General features: G+C 41.4%; 1 protein-coding gene across 6 annotated transcripts; it reads left to right on the plus strand.

Annotated features, from left to right (window-relative positions):
- LOC8074550 lies at positions 114–6,621 on the plus strand. Of its 6 annotated transcripts, none has more exons than XM_021455377.1 (7): positions 114–432; positions 1,519–1,598; positions 1,798–4,033; positions 4,126–4,443; positions 4,511–4,610; positions 4,691–5,926; positions 6,316–6,621. In XM_021455377.1, exon 3 carries the CDS (start codon positions 1,932–1,934, stop codon positions 3,372–3,374), a length of 1,443 nt encoding a protein of 480 aa, XP_021311052.1. In that variant the 5' UTR covers positions 114–432; positions 1,519–1,598; positions 1,798–1,931; the 3' UTR covers positions 3,375–4,033; positions 4,126–4,443; positions 4,511–4,610; positions 4,691–5,926; positions 6,316–6,621. The 6 variants fall into 5 exon arrangements, with proteins under 6 accessions (XP_021311052.1, XP_021311053.1, XP_021311055.1 ...); XM_021455378.1 differs by having other exon boundaries at positions 1,519–1,593; XM_021455380.1 differs by having other exon boundaries at positions 1,519–4,033; positions 4,511–4,615; positions 4,696–5,926.

A 16,769-nucleotide genomic window follows, 5' to 3' on the forward strand; every position in this document is an offset into this window, starting at 1 on the left:
TTGAACCCAGGACAATCTAATGCCCAGGAAAAAGCCCTACCACTAGGCTAATGCTTGCTTGCTTCTCATTGTAAGAGTATATTTCTTTAGTTCTAAACAAACTGAATCTTATCCTCCAGCGCGAAGTCAGATAGGTTTTACCGCGAACTGAAGCCTAATCTCCCACCGCCGCACGCCGCATATCCCGAATCTTTCGGCCACGTTCCCAACCGAACCTTCTCAGAGGTTTTATCGCTGCCCACTCCGATTGAATCTAATTACCATGATCATAGGGTGCAGCTGGTTGCTGAGACCCTCGTGCAGGAGGGGTGAAGAACATCTAGTTGCCGGCACCGAGCTCTCGCGGGGTGAAGAACATCTCGTTCGCTCGCAGCTCGCGGACTAAATCAATCAGCATCTGTGCCGCCAGACATCTGCTATCTTCTTCACAAGGTACAATATGAAGCCCTGTCCTACTCTGTGTCATATGGTCCATGGTCAAGAACCCTACTGTTGTTCTTTGGATATTCAATCTGCACTGCATTCATCTTTGTCTGACAACAATTAGTGGTTCGGTTAATTAATTTGTGTTCTGAGATGGATTGGACGATGTTAATTAATTTGTGTTCTCATATGGGCTGGACGACTAGTGCTATACTAATAAGATGTAAAGTGAATTACTTATGTATACTAATCTGAATAGGAAGGGTGGAATCAAAGTGGAAGGAGCAGAGCCTGATCTGAATTGTGCTATCTTGTTTGCCTAGATTGCTATCTTATTTGTCTATGTTGCGATGTGAAATATTTGGTGTTCTGTGTGAAGCATGTCCCAATTTTTTTTCTGAATATTAGTATGAATAGTGGATTTTCAGTATGTGGTAGTTTAGATGTACCATCTGATCATTAGCAATTAGGAAAACTTATGAGACATTATTTGTTTGGTCTTCATCTTATGAATAAATTAGTGCTATCAAATGGAGCAGTAAGGGCTTCCATGTATTCAGATTTCAAGGAAAAACTCATTGGAGCAGTAAGGGTCTGCTTGCTGATACTGAAGACAACTCAGGCTAGTTCTGCATGATAAAAGAAATAATTCAGAATTATGACTAGAAAAAATGGAACTATTTTAGAACTAATGCTATAATTCAGAACATTCTTAGTGCTATATAATGCTAGTGTTCAGGCTGGTTCAGATATAAAAATTCTCTATTATTAATAGCTACTTTGCTGGATCATGACTTGCAAATTATTAAACAACCTATGACTCTAAACTCTGAACTTGTATATGATTAAGAATTGTCCAAGTCAAAGAAGACCTGGAGATAAAAGGGTAAATGGGTGGAAGAGCAATGTCTAGACTGCTATCTTCTTTGTCTACATTCTACTGTGAAATATTTTAGTGTGCTGGCCGGTGTGAAGATTAGAATAGGAGCATGTCTTGCATTATTGATAATTGATTTTCCAATACTCATTATTTCCCAATACATATTTTCTCTCTTGAAATAATTTTGTTGATGCTCCAATCATCTTCTCTTTTAGTGTGCGGTGTGCTAAGGTGCCGGTGATTGGAGCTTGGACAGGTGACCAATGTTTGCGTGAACGCAAACAGAGAACGTAAGGTCTCGTTCTACTATTCATCTCTCTCCCTCCATCCCTCTTTGTGTGCAGCAAATTAATTTTCTTGCAACACTTCTATTATTTCTATTTGGGTGGAAAGCTGACTGCTTTGACACTTGTGAACCATATGCATATTTGAGTTTTCTTTTCTTTTCTTGAAAGTAATTTGATTTTTCCTAAAGCGTGAATTCTAATATTTAGGTAGGTACTTTCCATGGGTGCGGATCGTAGTTGGATGTACAATGAGCGGAAAGGTAGCTTGTTTAGCCCAGTTTGGAAAGCTGGTTTGGACATTTTTCTGAACCATGCCTTTTCATTACCTGAAGCTGCTATAGATGGGACATCTAAGTGTCCATGTACTAAGTGTGACTGTCGCCACAAGAGGAAAAGGGATGAAATGGAGATGCATTTATGCCGCAATGGTTTCCAGTTGGGGTATGAGAGATGGGACTAGGCATGGGGAGTCTGATGTAAATGATCAAGTAGACAATGAATACATTGTTAGCTCAGATAGGATGAATGAAATGGTAATTGATGCTATTGGTGCTGAAGGTGTCCATGAGAGTGAGGAACCAACTAAAGCAGCAAAGGAGTTATATGAGCTCCTAGAAGAAGTAGATAAACCGCTGCATGATAAGACATCTCACTCCCGCCTATCCATTGTAGCACGACTTATGACCATAAAATCACAGTATAATCTTTCTGAAGCTGGTTACAATGAAACAATGAATCTTATACATGAAGTTGTTGGAGATGAGGCTGCCAAGGATCTCCCTAAAAACTTTTATAGGTCTAAGAAGTTTGTGCATAGCCTAGGAATGCCTTATGTGAAGATTGATGCATGCCCCAATGGATGCATGATATATTACAAAGCCGATAGAGAAAATTTAGAAAGCTGCTCTATTTGTGGTGAATCTCGGTATGAGGAGCCAACTAGAGGAAAGAAATCTAGGAAAGTACCAAAAAAATTTTTGCGTTACCTTCCAATTACTCAAAGGCTACAACGCCTGTACATGTCACAGAAGACGGCAAAGCACATGGGGTATCATGCACAACCCCACAGCAATGGTAATATTATCGCTCACCCTTCGGATGGAGAAGCTTGGAAGGAATTTAACAAGTTGTATCTAGAGTTTGACAAAGAGGTTAGGAACGTGCGTCTTGGTTTGGTAACTGATGGTTTTACACCTTTTAGTGCTCATGCTGCCCCATACTCCTGTTGGCCTGTCTTTGTTGTTCCATATAACCTCCCTCCTGAAATGTGCACTAGAAAGAGCAACATCATCCTTGCACTCGTTATTCCTGGCCGTGAACACCCAGGGAAGAACTTTAATGTATACATGGAACCACTAGTGGATGAGCTCCTGGATTTATTTGAAGAAGGTTCTCTTACTTATGACTGTTATAGAAAGGAAAACTTCACCATGAAGGCAATGGTGTTGTGGACCATTCATGATTTTCCTGGATATGGCTTAGTAGCATGTTGGAGCACACACGGGAAGCTAGCTTGTCCAATTTGTGGGTCTGACATTAAGACATTTAATTTGAAGCATGGGAAAAAACCTTACTGGTTTGATTGTCATAGGAGATTCCTTCCAGCTAGCCATGCATTCCGCAAAAGTGTGAAATGTTTTCGTAAGAAAACTAAAGTTACAGATCCTCCACCAAAGCACCTATCTGGTGTTGAGATATTGGAAGAGTTAAATCATCTAACTCTTGATAGGACAGGCAAGAATAAATATGAAGGGTTTGAAGTCCCACAATTGGACAGATATTAGTTGTTTGTGGCGATTGCCATACTGGAAAAAGTTGCTTCTCCGACATAACATTGATCTCATGCACAATGAGAAAAATGTTGAAGAGGCACTATTAGGCACAACTCTAGATATCGCAGATAAAACTAAGGATAATATTAAAGCACGTCTTGACATGGCTATGCTTTGTGACCGCCCAACTTTTAACTTGATTAAGAAGCCCAATGGCACATGGTCAAAACCGAGGGGAAAATATTGTGTTAGTAAGGATGATAGATCGGTTATCCTCAAGTGGTTCAAGCAATTGAAGTTTCCAGATCGCTTTGTTGCTAATTTTGGTAAATCTGTAAAGTTGGATAAACATAAATTTATTGGTATAAAAAGCCATGACTTACACATAATCCTCGAGCGCCTACTGCCAGTTGCACTTAGGGGTTTCATCCCTGAGAAGGAATGAAAGGATATAGCAGAATTATTTTTTTTTATCGACAAATATGTGCCAAGGAAATTGATCGAGAGATAATGCGTAAACTTGAGGAGGAGATTCCAGTTCTTCTGTGCAAGCTAGAGAAAATGTTTCCACCAGGGTTCTTTAATCCAATGCAACATCTAATTGTGCATCTTCCATATGAGGCAAGGGTAGGCGGACCTGTGGCATTTCGTTGTATGTACCAACATGAGAGGTAATTATTTAGTTTTTCTAAATCAGTTAGTTCAGCTCGGTTCATTTTTTTTTGTTATTATGTCACTAAACATTCTATTAATATTTTGCTAGGTACATGCATGACCTGGGCCTGAAAGTGCAGAACAAAGCTAGAGTTGAGGGCTCTATTGTAGAGGCCGAGATTGTGAAAGAGATAACTGACTTTTTTTCTGGATATTTTGCTGACCATGTTCGTACTAGATGGAAAAAGATTGACAGATACAATAGTAGAAGAACACACGTGAAGAATGATGGCTGCAGTTTAGATGTTTTCCAATACCAAGGCACCCTTCATGGTAGGGGCGTGCCTCGTGATCTCTCAGAACAAGAATTGAATGCAGCGAGGCTATATATTTTGACCAATTGCTCTGCTGTAGATCGTCATCTTGAGTAAGTGATGCAAATAACAATTTTTTAACTATTCTAGCATAGGTTCTATAACTGTATATATTTGTAGGTCATTTATGGCACAGAAGCGTGCTAATAATCCTAGGTTGTCAGTGAAGGCCCTGGACCAATTGATGACAAATGAATTTGTGGACTGGTTTAAGAACACTGTAAGGTCATATTATTCCTTAATTAGCCAAATTTCATCAACACGTGTGTATATATATTTTCTAATAATCATTTTTTATAGTGTAGAAAGGATACTGAAGCAGATGAAGACTTGTGCAATTTAGCCAATGGATGCAAGTCTAGAGTACTATCATACAGCTCGTATGATGTTAATGGCTATAGGTTCAGATCAGTGCGATATGAGAATTCCCGTGCAAAGCTGACCACAGTGAACACAGGGGTTTGTTTGACATCATTCACCTCAGATGATCAACAACTTGACTATTATGGTGTAGTCGAGGATATTATCAAATTGTCTTTTAATGCTGGTAGAAAAATTGAAATGGTTCTCTTACAGTGCCGCTGGTTTGATCCCATCTCTGGTCTTAGATCTGAACCAAAACTAGGTTTGGTGGAGGTCAAGCCATCTTCAAGGCTGGTGAATTTTGAACCCTTTGCCATGGCTCACCAAGCCACACTAGTATACTACTTGAAGTACCCATCTCCACGGTCTGATTTGCGTGATTGGTGTGTTGTAAACAAGATCCAACCAAGGACCTTGACCAACCTTGACAGAGATGCTGCACATGAGCCACCTACTAGAGATGTATTTTTCCAAGAAGATGAGCTACAGGGAAGCTTCTCCATTGATGTTGATGGCTTGGTTGATGACGTACCTGTATCTTTGTATCTTCAGAGGCCATGGATGATGTCCTTGATCCCCAAGACATTGAAACTATAGAAAAGCAAAACAGCACTGAAGATCAATTGAATGATGACATTTCTTATCATGGGAGTAGTAGTGACGAAGAGCAACAATTACTTGAAGAAAATAGCGACCAGGAAGATATTGACGAGGATGAGGAAACCACATATGATGATTCCTTAGAATTTGATCATGATGATTATTGAATCCTTATTTTAATATTTACATTAGTATCTTACTATTTAGCTTTCATGTCGAACTAGAAATATGTCTTCCCAATCTGAATGTGGTGCATGCTTGTTCGATTGATGATTTGGTTCACTTATTTTACTTGTGTATCACCTAATTTTTTTTGTGCCACCTCATCTTGTTTAATAAATATTTTATGCAACGTACTAATTTCCATGTATGAAGCAGGATGAGTGGCCGCTTGAAGCATAGACCTATGTCATCATCAAGGTCAGTGGGTTCCATATCAGCTGCTCCAAGGGAAAATAATGGATTGGCTTCAGCAAGTCAGCAAGCAACCGAGAAAAAGAAAACTCGATCAAGGACTGATAGTGGTGAAAGACTTCCAGAAAGTGAAAGACCCACAATCAAGGCTGCTGGAGAGTAAGTAAAAGACTTCCAGAAATGTTTAGTGTTCAGCATGTAGCATGTCCTATTTTTTTCTAAGTGCTGATGTAATGGCAATTTAATCAAGTGCTCATTGTTTAGATTAAATTTTAGCAAGGACAGCTTATCCATGATGGAGAACAAAATGTCTTGTCATTAGTTTAGTAGCCTACTTATAGATAGTTGTATGCACCAGCATAGTTATTTAAAAAGTTTGCAAAGACTAAAAAAAGTATGTTGTATTTTTAACATTCCACATCTTCTGTAGGGTAGGTGTATTCAGTAATGGCCGGTTCCATGATGTTTTTCTTTAACATTTCATTTATGTATCATATATCTTTTATACCTATATGATGATGTCATTTGTTTTAATGTAAAATTATCAGGAAGTGGGAAGTGCATCCTTATCGAACTTCTCGCAAACCCCCAACCGTAATTGGTGCTCTAGTTCGCGAGATGTATCCTGACTTTGTTGATACACCAAATGGGAAGAAGCCAGTGCTAACATGGGAAGATTTCAAGAGGACTACCATAACTGGGGTATCAACTGATAAGAAAGTATTGGAAGAGTTCTGGGTATGTGTTACATGTACACAGTAACTACAGCTTACTAACTAACATTGCTATTATGTATAATGTATCTGAACTGCAACTAACTATAATATAATTGTCCAGTGGCGTTTCAAGTGTCTTTCAGAAGATAGAGCCAAGGCAGATGTTGTCTTGGAGTTAAAATTTAAGAACATGGTGCCTAAGATATTAAGTGAAGAGAAGCGGGCTGTCACAAAGAAGCTATATAAGGATGGTAATGTGTGAAAGGTCCAAATGGCTAGAGGGGGATGAATAGCCTATTTAAAAAATCTCTACAAACTCAACTAGACAAGTTGATTAGTAAAACAAAAGGCGAAGCAATTCTAGCACTAGCTCAACTAAGCTATGCAAGCCACCTATACAATCTAGTACAAGGCTAAACACTAAACCACAACAACAAGAGAAGGCTAGCTATACTCCTAAACAAGAAAACTATACTAAACAAGCTAAACAACTAGCAAGGTAAACAAGTGAGTAAAGGAGTGGATAGTGATGGTTATACCAACGTTGTAGAGTAGAGATATGTCCAACCAATCACTTAAAATCACAATCACAATAGATAATCCTTGGCAAGAGATGACACAAGATTTTTTACCGAGGTTCACTTGCTTCCCGGCAAGCTAGTTCTCGTTGTGGCGATACACCCACTTGATGGATCACGAGCTAATTGGCAATCCAAAGCCAAACCCTCAGCAGGTGCCGCACATCCACTCACAAGATGGGGATCCTCCAAGCCACGAGCAATCCACTAGAGTAGCCAATTGCGATCTCCCACGGGGAAGGCTCAAGAACCCCTCACAAGTCTCTTGGTGAGGCTCGAAACAATCTCCAATCACGAGCTCAACACCACCGCTGCTACAAAGTCGTCTAGGGCGTCGGGAAACACCCAAGAGTAACAAGAAATCCGCAGCAAACTCAAGAATCAAGTGCCACTAAATGCAACTCTCAAAGCAATGCACTTGAATCTCACTCAATCTCACTAGGATTAGCAATCAAGCAAGGAGATGAGTGGAGGGAGTGTTCTCTAGCTCAATGTATGTCTCAAGTAATCAAATGTGCAAGAGTGAGCCTCCTAAAGCCGGCCACCTCCTATTTATAAGCCCCTCAAAGAAACTAGCCATTGGCCACTTTCACTGGGCTGAAATCGGGGGCACCGGACGCTACCAAGTGATCACCGGACGCTCGACTCCCAGCGTCCGGTGCTCAGGGGTTGGCCACGTGTCCTTCTTGGATCTCGCGTGTCAGTTTCCACGTGTCCTTCTTGCAAGTCCACACCGGACGTGTCCGGTGCACACCGGACTCATGCGCAAAGAGTTCCGCAAACCGCAGGGTCACCGGACCTATGCGCAGAGAGGGTCGCAAAATTCCCGCAAACCGGACGCACACCACCGGACGCACAGGGAGCGTCCGGTGCTCTCAAATAGACAACCTCTGCCTAAGTCAGGCCACACCGGACGCATGAACAGGGAACACCTAGCGTCCGGTGCAGTGCGTCCGGTGCTCAACCCTAACAGGGCCAAGCACTGACAGCACACCGGACTCTAAGGCCAGCGTCCGGTGCTTCCGCACTCAGCGTCCGGTGAGTGTTTCTTAGTGAGAAAACACTCCCGCGGCTTCTCCAAATTTTCCATCGGCGCAATAGAAAATATACACTTGTTTTTCTCAAAAGCGCCGAATCCCGCCTCGCAAGCTCGGTGGGAGGGAGAGAGGAACCCACACCCTTCTCATCCCTAGGAACTCTATCACCTTTGCAAATGTGCTAACACCACAAAGTGTTCACCACCAAAGTGTATGTGTGTTAGCTTTTCACAAACATTTTCACCAAAGAAGTTATGTTAGCACTTTACTAGATCCTAATGCATATGCTCAAGATATGGACCTAGTAGCACTTGATTCGAGAGATGACCGTGATTTCCCCTCTTGATAGTCGGCTATCTATCCTAAACCCGGTCAATCACTTCTCTACTCATCTTAGACCGGCAAAAGTAAAACCCTATGTTTATACCTTTGCCTTGCTAACTTTGCTCCTCGTCTATCACCATGATCTCCAATTCATGCTTCATCTCTTTGTAATCATGTGGCTACCTTTCCATGCCACCATGCACCTTCATCACATGTGTTGCTATGCCTAACTCAAATCACTTAAACACAAGGCATTAGCAACTTGGTGTCATTAATTACCAAAACCAAACTTGGGCTTTCAATCTCCCTCTTTTTGGTAATTGATGACAACCATCACAAAGATATGAAATGAAATCATAATGAACTTGAATTGCTTGTCCAAAGCATTTTTATCAAGAGACAAGGTTGGACAAACATTTCAATTTCGGTTTTGGTAGTACTAGCTCCCCCTAAATATGTGCTTCCATGAGTTTGGTTCAAGTTTGCACATATGCATGAGTTAGAGTTTTGGGAGATTTATTACTACCAAAATGATGCTAAGGTATATAGAATGGACCTTTGAAGCGTGATACCAATCGGAGTTGCCAATATACCATCATTAGCACCTATGTAGCTAGACATACATCAAAAACTCAAGATACCTCGTGAGATCACATCATATGTCTAGATACCACAAGAAAATAAAACTCTAAGCTAGAATTCAAAGCATCATTCAAGTTCTATTTCTAGCAAGCACCAATCAAACAAGAGTTGTGAATTTAAACTTGCAATGCAACACCTCATTATGTTAGTGCACATACAAATGCAACAAATGGTTCATGAGCTTGCTCCCCCTATTTGTGTGCTCAAGTTTTAATTTTCCAAAAGTTATCTCTCCCCCTTAAGCACTTTTATCCTCCTTTATGACTTTATCTTTGTTTCTCTCCCCCTTTGTCATCAATGACCACAAAGGTTCAAATTTTAGTGAGAATTAAGTCAATCAATGTGAGGGTCAAATTATGGTTCAATCTAGATCACTTGCCTAGAATATGTAATTCGGTTTGATCCAAGGACAAGCTTTTTCACACCTCATAAAGTATAAGGGTTATCTTGACCATGTTGAATTACACATCATAAGCTCATATCTAGATCCAACACTAGGCTTACAAGCTCACAAACATGTCATATGCTACCACTAGATCAATCAAACATAGAAGCAATAGTGGTACCATACATACATCAAACCCTTTTGATTTTTTTGAATGAGCCTATTGTCATGCAAACATGTCTATATATTCTAATCATGTCCTTAGAAAAGTATGAATGCTATGTCAACCATCTTTACCTTGCTTTGTTGGAGGAGAGGCATGTCATATATAAATGGGGGGTGCACTCATCTCAAGTTGGAGAAGTCAAGTATGTTCAATTCGTTCCTCAACTTGCAAAATCTCTTCTCATCAAGTGGCTTTATGAAGATGTCAGCTAGTTGATCTTCGGTGCCAATGCTTTCAATGCTAATATCACCCTTTTGTTGATGGTCCCTTATGAAATGGTGCCTTATGTCAATGTGCTTGGTTCTTGAATGTTGAACCGGATTTTGTGTCATCTTGATTGCACTCTCATTGTCACATAGCAAAGGCACATTCTTGAATTTGATTCCAAAGTCATTCAAGGTAGCTTTCATCCAAAGCAATTGTGCACAATAACTACCGGCACTAATGTATTCGGCCTCGGCGGTTGATAGTGAAACACTATTTTGTTTCTTTGATGACCATGAAACTAGAGACCTTCCTAGCAATTGACAAGTGCCACTTGTGCTCATTCTATCAATCTTGCATCCACCATAGTCGGAGTCCGAATATCCAATTAACTCAAAGTTAGACCCCTTGGGATACCATAGTCCAACATCATGAGTGCCCTTAAGATACCTCAATATCCTCTTGGTTGCCTTCAAGTGACTTTCCCTTGGTGAAGCTTAGTATCTTGCATATTTGCACACACTAAACATTACATCTGGCCTTGAAGCGGTGACATAGAGCAAACTTCCAATCATGGACCGGTATAGCTTTTGATCCACCATGTTGCCACTTGCTTCACTACCCAATTGATCATTTGTGTCCATAGGTGTGCTCATTGGTTTAGCTTCTTGCAACCCAAACTTCTTGATCATGTCCTTGATGTACTTTCCTTGACTCACAAAAGTGCCATCTTTCATTTGTTTGATTTGAAGACCAAGGAAGTAACTAAGCTCTCCAATCATGGACATCTCAAACTCATTTGCCATCATTCTTCCAAACTCTTCACAAAAGTCTTGATTGGTTGATCCAAAGATGATATCATCAACATAGATTTGCAACACAAACAAGTCCTTGCCTAGCTTCTTGGTGAAGAGGGTAGTGTCAACCTTTCCCATCTTGAACCCTTTAGAGAGAAGGAAATCTCTCAATCTCTGATACCATGCTCTAGGTGCTTGCTTTAAACCATACAATGCCTTCTTGAGCTTGTAAACATGGTTGGGTTTCTTGTCATCTTCAAAACCGGGAGGTTGTTCAACATAAACCAACTCATTTATGTATCCATTGAGAAATCCACTCTTCACATCCATTTGATAGAGCTTGATGTTGTGGGCACAAGCATAGGCTAATAATATTCTAATTGCCTCCAATCTTGCAACCGGTGCATATGTTTCTCCAAAGTCAAGACCTTCAACTTGAGTGTATCCTTGTGCTACTAATCTTGCTTTGTTTCTCACAACTACACCATCTTGATCTTGCTTGTTTCTAAAGACCCACTTGGTACCAAGCACATTGTAGTTCTTTGGCCACTCAACGAGCTCCCACACTTGATTTCTTGTGAAGTTATTCAATTCTTCATGCATGGCATTTACCCAATCGGAATCTTTCAATGCATCTTCTATTCTCTTTGGTTCTTCAAATGAGACAAATGAATAGTGCTCACAAAAGGATGCTAGCCTTGATCTTGTTTGCACACCACTTTGAATACCTCCAATGACTTGATCCAATGGATGATCCCTTGCTATGCTAGTAGGTTGGAGTATTGGGAGTTGATTGCTTCCACTAGCCTGATTTTGATCTTGATCATCATCATGAGAGCCACTAGTACTTGCTTGATTTGTATCAATTTGCACTTCTTGATTGATCATGTGAATGTCATTATCATCATCAATTTGCATCGGCCTTATGTCACCAACATCCATGTTCTTCATTGCATTTGCCAATTGATCTCCTCTCACATCATCAAAATTTTGAGCTTCACTTTGAGATCCTTCAGTTTCATCAAACTCAACATCATGGACTTCTTCCAAGGTGCCACTTGTCAAGTTCCAAACTCTATATGCCTTGCTTGTGGTGGAATAACCAAGTAAGAACCCTTCATCACATTTCTTCTCAAACTTGCTCAATCTAGTGCCTTTCTTGAGAATGTAGCATTTGCAACCAAACACTCTAAAGTATGCAATGTTGGGCTTTCTTCCATTCAATAGCTCATATGGTGTATTGCCAAGCTTCCCATGGCAATAGAGACGGTTGCTACAATAGCAAGCCGTGTTGATAGCTTCACTCCAAAATGAATGGCTAACATTGTATTCACTAAGCATTGATCTAGCCATATCAATCAAGGTTATATTCTTCCTTTCAACTACACCATTGGATTGAGGAGTGTATGTTGGAGAGAATTGATGTCCAATACCAAGGTCATCACACAATTCCTCAATTCTTGTGTTCTTGAATTCAATACCATTGTCACTTCTAATCTTCTTGATAGTGGTTTCAAACTCATTTTGCACCCTCTTGACAAAAGACTTGAATAGATCACAAACATTACTTTTGTCATAGAGAAAGAACACCCAAGTGTATCTAGTGTAGTCATCAACTATCACAAATCCATACTTGTTGCCACCAATGCTAGTATATGTTGTTGGCCCAAATAAATCCATATGCAATAGCTCAAATGCCTTTGATGTGCTCATTTCACTTTTCTTAGGATGTGCATTTCCAACTTGCTTTCCGGCTTGACAAGCACTACATGGTTTATCCTTCTCAAAGGTGACATCCTTCAAGCCTCTAACTCAGTCATGTCTCAAAAGTTTGTTCAATTGTTTCATTCCAACATGACCAAGCCTTCTATGCCATAACCAACCCAAACTTGATTTGCTAATTAGGCAAGATGTCAATTGAGTGTCACTATCATTGAAATCAATCAAGTATAAGCTACCATGCCTAAATCCTTTGAATACCAAGTTTGATCCATCAACACTAACAACCTCAACATCATCATTTCCAAAGATGCACTTGAAACCAAGGTCACAAAGTTGTGCAATTGACAAGAGGTTGAAATCAAGGCTCTCAACTAGCAACACATTTGATACGCTCATGTCATTTGAGATAGCAATTTTACCAAGCCCCTTGACCTTGCCTTTCTTGTTGTTGCCGAAAGTGATAGAATCAAAGCCACCATTTTGACTAGTATCAATTGATTTGAACATACAAGACTCTCCGGTCATATGTTGAGTGCACCCACTATCAAGCACCCAATGCCTTCCTCCGGCTTTGTAATTGACCTACAAGATAAGATCAATTCTTTTTAGGTACCCAAACTTGATTGGGTCCTCCAAGGTTAGCAACCAAACTCTTTGGTACCCAAATGGCTTTCTTCTTTGAGCCCATCCATGGTGCACCAATGAACTTAGCATGAACACCTTTTGTATCCTTGGTAAGCACATAGAAAGAATTAAGCTTAATTGAGGATAAATTAGCTTTGGGTTTCTTGTTCATGCATTGTTGCTCTAAGTGACCAACTTGCTTGCAAGCTTTGCAATACCGGCCATTGTTCTTCACAAAACTAGTCTTGTGAGGAGCAAAGGCGGCTTTGCCTTTCTTGGGGTTATAGCCCAATCCCTCTTTGTAGAGAGAAGCTCTTTGGCTACCCAAGCACATAAGCAAGCGGTCCTCACCACCATAAGCCTTGGCTAAGGTGTGATTGAGCTCTTTCACCTCCTTCTTGAGAATTTCATTCTCAACTTTTAGTGTGGTGTCACAAGTGAAACCATCACCACTAGATGAGGATGATGTAGATGTGCTACATGAAGGGTTAGTAGAAGCAACAACAATAGGCTTACTTAATATATCACATGTTAGGCCTATGTTGCAAGTTTTAGCTTTCACCATTTTAGTAGGCTCATTTTCACACTTGTTAACTAGAGAGGAATGAGCTTCTTCAAGCTTAGTGTGAGCCTTTTGAAGCTTCTTATGGTCTTCCTTTAGACTCTCATAAGATGCTCTAAGCTCATCAAGTTCTTGTTCAAGGGTTTTCTTATCCTTAAGCAAGGCCTTGCACTCCTTTCTAGTTTCTTTATAGTGATGAGTGCAATCTTCTAGCATAGTGATTAGTTCATCTTTAGTTGGTTCATCATCATCACTATCACTATCACTATCACTATCACTATCACTAGCATGGTCACTCTCATCATCGGATGATACCTTAGTGGCCTTAGCCATGAAGCATGATGGAGTGTCGAAGATGGAGCTTTTTCCTTGAATTGCAATGCTAGCATGTGTCTTCTTCTTGGTGCTCTCATCATCACTTGAGGAGTCATCACTATCCCAAGTTGCAACATGGGCATCACCCTTCTTCTTGTTTGAGCCTTTCTTCTTTTCTTGCTTCTTCTTTTGCTTCTTTCTTTCCTTCTTGATAGCATCTTCATCATCACTATCATAAGGACACTTGGCGATGAGATGATCCTTGCTATGGCATCTAAAACACCTCATGGAATGGTCATTCTTCTTGGAGGAGCTCTTCTTCCTTCTTGCCCGATAGCCCTTCTTCTTCATAAACTTGCCAAATCTTTTGACAAGAAGAGCCATCTCCTCATTTTCATCACTATCACAAGAGCTTGCTTCTTCTTCACTTGATGACTCTATCTTGGCTTTTCCCTTGGATGAGGAGGCCTTGAATGTCACACTTTTCTTCCTCTCATCATCTTTCTTCTCACCATCCTTCTTCTTCTTCTTGATCAACTCATCCTTCTCATCATCTTCCCTATAAGCATCATCGGTCATCACCTCTTGGAAGACTTGTTGGGGAGTTGATTCACTAAGTGTTGTCTTGACTAGCACAGTGATCAATGTGTCAAATCTCTTGGGCAAGCTTCTCAAGAACTTCATAGAGAATTGACTATCCTTCACTTCTTCCCCAAGTGCCTTGAGCTCATTCACAATGACTTGTAACCGGTGAAACATCTCCGGCACACTTTCATCCTCTTGCATCTTGAAGCTTGAGAACTTTTCTTGGAGGATGTAAGCTTTGGCGGTCTTGGTACCTTTGGTGCCTTCAAATGTTTCTTCTAATTTTGCCCATGCATCATGAGCAACCTCAGTGTTCTTGATTTGCTCAAAAGTCTTGTCATCAAGAGCTTCATGAAGAGCACTAAATGCAATGTCATTGCATTGAAGCTTCTTTTCTTCAACCGGTGTTTGTGCATTCTCATTTGCAACCTCAAACTTTGTTTCGGTCACCTTCCAAACTTCTCTATTGATTAACTTGAGATGGGCGGTCATCTTGACCTTCCAATAAGCATAATTTGTGCCATCAAAGTAAGGTGCCTTCTTAGTGTTGTTGATATGCAAACTAAGAGTCATTTCTTCACCGTAGGTTGTTAAGCCTCAAATAAACGGTGCCTCGGCTCCGATACCACTTGAAAGGTCCAAATGGCTAGAGGGGGTGAATAGCCTATTTAAAAAATCTCTACAAACTCAACTAGACAAGTTGATTAGTAAAACAAAAGGCAAAACAATTCTAGCACTAGCTCAATTAAGCTATGCAAGCCACCTATACAATCTAGTACAAGGCTAAACACTAAACCACAACAACAAGAGAAGGCTAGCTATACTCCTAAACAAGAAAACTATACTAAACAAGCTAAACAACTAGCAAGGTAAACAAGTGAGTAAAGGAGTGGAGAGTGATGGTTATACCAACGTTGTAGAGTAGAGATATGTCCAACCAATCACTTAAAATCACAATCACAATAGATAATCCTTGGCAAGAGATGACACAAGATTTTTTACCGAGGTTCACTTGCTTCCCGGCAAGCTAGTCCTCGTTGTGACGATACACCCACTTGATGGATCACGAGCTAATTGGCAATCCAAAGCCAAACCCTCAGCGGGTGCTGCACATCCACTCACAAGATGGGGATCCTCCAAGCCACGAGCAATCCACTAGAGTAGCCAATTGTGATCTCCCACGGGGAAGGCTCAAGAACCCCTCACAAGTCTCTTGGTGAGGCTCGAAACAATCTCCAATCACGAGCTCAACACCACCGCTGCTACAAGCCGTATAGGGCGTCAGGAAACACCCAAGAGTAACAAGAAATCCACAGCAAACTCAAGAATCAAGTGCCACTAAATGCAACTCTCAAAGCAATGCACTTGAATCTCACTCAATCTCACTAGGATTAGCAATCAAGCAAGGAGATGAGTGGAGGGAGTGTTCTCTAGCTCAATGTATGTCTCAAGTAATCAAATGTGCAAGAGTGAGCCTCCTAAAGCCGGCCACCTCCTATTTATAAGCCCCTCAAAGAAACTAGCCATTGGCCACTTTCACTGGGCTAAAATCGGGGGCACCGGACGCTACCAAGTGATCACCGGACGCTCGACTCCCAGCGTCCGGTGCTCAGGGGTTGGCCACGTGTCCTTCTTGGATCTTGCGTGTCAGTTTCCAACGGCTACCTGCAGAGCACCGGACGCTCTACAAGTCCACACCGGACGCGTCCGGTGCACACCGGACTCATGCGCAAAGAGTTCCGCAAACCGCAGGGTAACCGGACGCTAAACACCGGTAGCGTCCGGTGCTCACCGGACCCATGCGCAGAGAGGGTCGCAAAACGCCCGCACACCGGACGCACACCACCGGACGCACAGAGAGCGTCCGGTGCTCTCAAATAGACAACCTCTGCCTAAGTCAGGCCACACCGGACGCATGAACAGGGAACACCTAGCGTCCGGTGCAGTGCGTCCGGTGCTCAACCCTAACAGGGCCAAGCACTGACAGCACACCGGACTCTGAGGCCAACGTCCGGTGCCTCCGCACTCAGCGTCCGGTGAGTGTTTCTTAGTGAGAAAACACTCCCGCGGCTTCTCCAAATTTCCCATCAGCGCAATAGAAAATATACACTTATTTTTCTCAAAAGCGCCGAATCCCGCCTCGCAAGCTCGGTGGGAGGGAGAGAGGAACCCACACCCTTCTCATCCCTAGGAACTCTACCACCTTTGCAAATGTGCTAACATCATAAAGTGTTCACCACCAAAGTGTATGTGTGTTAGCTTTTCACAAACATTTTCACCAAAGG

Source organism: Sorghum bicolor, chromosome 3 (genome assembly GCF_000003195.3).
Source record: "Sorghum bicolor cultivar BTx623 chromosome 3, Sorghum_bicolor_NCBIv3, whole genome shotgun sequence".
In the NCBI taxonomy this organism is placed as follows: domain Eukaryota; kingdom Viridiplantae; phylum Streptophyta; class Magnoliopsida; order Poales; family Poaceae; genus Sorghum; species Sorghum bicolor.